Below are 2,228 nucleotides of genomic sequence, written 5' to 3'. Positions count from 1 at the left end.
TAGCTCAGCTATATAAGGGCATCAACCCCTCTGGGTCTCGGGTATGCACAATTATTGGCTCACTAGTATACTTATCACTCAACTTTCAGCTCGCAATACTAACTTAAGCATCAGAGCGACCTCACCGGGTTAGCCACCCCGGGTTCTCTAAACTTCACTGTTTTGCAGACTGAACCAGCTCACCACGCATCCAACTTCCAGATCATCCTCCATCTAGGAGCATCCAGATCGTGCTCCATCATTTGGCGTCGTCTATGGGAATTCGATCGAAAGGTCATTCCAACTTCTATCTTACTCTCAATGGACTCCTCTAGCAACATTGGGAAAGGTATTGACATGAACGCCCCAGGGGGAAAGATCAACAATCAACTCTGCCTCAATGTTCCACGATGTGTATCGGTCAGTTTACCATCCCCCTCACAGTTTCGGGGGTCCCATCATTGTCTGTACCGCGGACCATCCCGCAAGTGAGCATCCCACTCCCCCAGGTGGGCACCACCTTCTCAAAGCCCTCCATGACTTCCCATGGGGTCGGGCACTCCCAGTTCAACGACCTGGTTCAGTGTGTCCTGACGATGCAAATCCAGATGCAACAGGTCCAGCAATTCCAACAAAACTTCCTCTACCAGCAGTATTAGCAACAGTTTCCACCATTGTAGTCGAGTCCACCTCGACACGCCACTCAGCATCAGGGGCAGAATTGGAGCCCGCACAGATTCGCTCAAGATGTCTGCCAATCTCCCCATCGGGGTGAGGAGACATTGCAAGTACCAATACCTCCCAAGAGCCAGACTTCACCACGGGGCAGGACGGACGGGCAACGCACTCCCCCGATCTCCCAGGGGGAATCCGGGAGATAGGCTCGAAGTCAGCTAGCCCAACAGAAGCAACCAACTATAGAATTCACAGCATGAGAACAGCAAGTCACGGAGAGAAGATCATCAGGTCGGAGCCCAAGGTGCAGACTCAAGGCAAGCCCCTTCCGTGCCTCACCATGACCAACGCAGGCTTCACACTCAAGAGGAGTCAGCGAGAAGGAACCCCGATCCACCTCGCGACAGTGTTCAGGAGCGCGAGAGAGCCAGGGTTGAGGTATCAGACCAGACTGAGGCTATCAGCACCAATGTCGCAAGGCTCGCCGCTCTTCAGCCAGAAACAGTCCTCCAGCAAAGCCCAGGCAGCTAGTGGAATGGACCAAAGAAAGAGAAGAGGTAAGCTCGGTGGCAACGAAAACTACCCCTGCTCTGTTGAGCCGGTCATCCCCCCTGTCACCCGAGCTCCTAATGGCCCCGATGCCAAAGGATTTCAAGGTTCCCACGCTAGACAAGTATGATGGGTCATTCGACCCTAATGACCACGTGGATGCCTTCCAATCTCAGATGCACCTCGTTGGGGCTGACGAAACCTGCATGTGTGTGACCTTCTCCACCACATTCATAGGGGTAGTTCGGACCTGGTATAGGAACCTCACACCGGGCTCAGCCAAGAGCTGGGTTCTGTTTTCCGACCTGTTCACGGCACACTTCATCACCAGTAAGAAGTACCCGAAGTCACAGGAGAACCTTCTGGACGTGGTGCAGAAGGAAGCAGAGTCTATCAGAAGCTACATCAAGCGCTTCAATGAAACGTGCCTACAGATACCGGACCTCGACCCAGCAGTGCGCCTCACGCCAGCAAAGAAGGGGATCACCCATAGAGAGTTCAAGTGGCATGTGGTAGCAAACAAACTGAAGAACATAATTGAGTTCCCCAAGATGGCTGATCAGTTCATCGACACCGAAGAGGAAATCAACCAGAAGATTGACAATCTGCCAGGTGAAAAGAGGAAGAGAGATGGTGAAGGAACAAGCAACAATAAGAAAAAAAGAAAGAAATGTAAGTCCCCGAGCAGAAAAAGAAGCAAATCTCCACATTCAAGAAGTAAGTCCCCCTCGCGTGGCTACAAGTCAGGTCGGCGTTCCAGAACCCCTCTAGTAGAGCAAACTAACTACACCCCCCTTAATGCGAAGATAGGAGAGATCCTAATGGATATCAAGGACTCCTCCATCGTTAGATGGCCACCCAGACTAAGGAGATACCCAGCCACAAGAAACCCAAACGTCTACTGCCACTTCCATCGGGATCACGGTCACAACATAGAGAACTGCAGGAATCTCCGCGACGATATCGAGGAACTCATTCGCCGCGAGTACCTGAAGAATTACATCCTACGGGAAGAGAGAGGGTAG

The 2,228-nt window shown here is 52.0% G+C and overlaps 1 protein-coding gene across 1 annotated transcript; it reads left to right on the top strand.

Annotated features, from left to right (window-relative positions):
* Nucleotides 1-1,292: 1,292 nt before the first annotated feature.
* LOC148867496 (uncharacterized) lies at nt 1,293-2,228 on the top strand. Its single transcript, XM_088976482.1, has one exon. It carries the CDS (start codon nt 1,293-1,295, stop codon nt 2,226-2,228), a length of 936 nt encoding a protein of 311 aa, XP_088832608.1.

The sequence above is a fragment of the Nelumbo lutea genome, chromosome 3 (genome assembly GCF_056320005.1).
Source record: "Nelumbo lutea isolate HS-2025 chromosome 3, American lotus-T2T, whole genome shotgun sequence".
NCBI classification, from domain to species: domain Eukaryota; kingdom Viridiplantae; phylum Streptophyta; class Magnoliopsida; order Proteales; family Nelumbonaceae; genus Nelumbo; species Nelumbo lutea.
The sequence above is the reverse complement of the archived record's forward strand: the minus strand, read 5'-3'. Positions and strand labels throughout refer to the sequence as shown.

What these genes read in the sequence shown, in the direction of transcription:
- LOC148867496 (XM_088976482.1), top strand. Translation starts at nt 1,293, where the DNA reads ATGCCAAAGGATTTCAAGGTTCCCACGCTAGACAAGTATGATGGGTCA.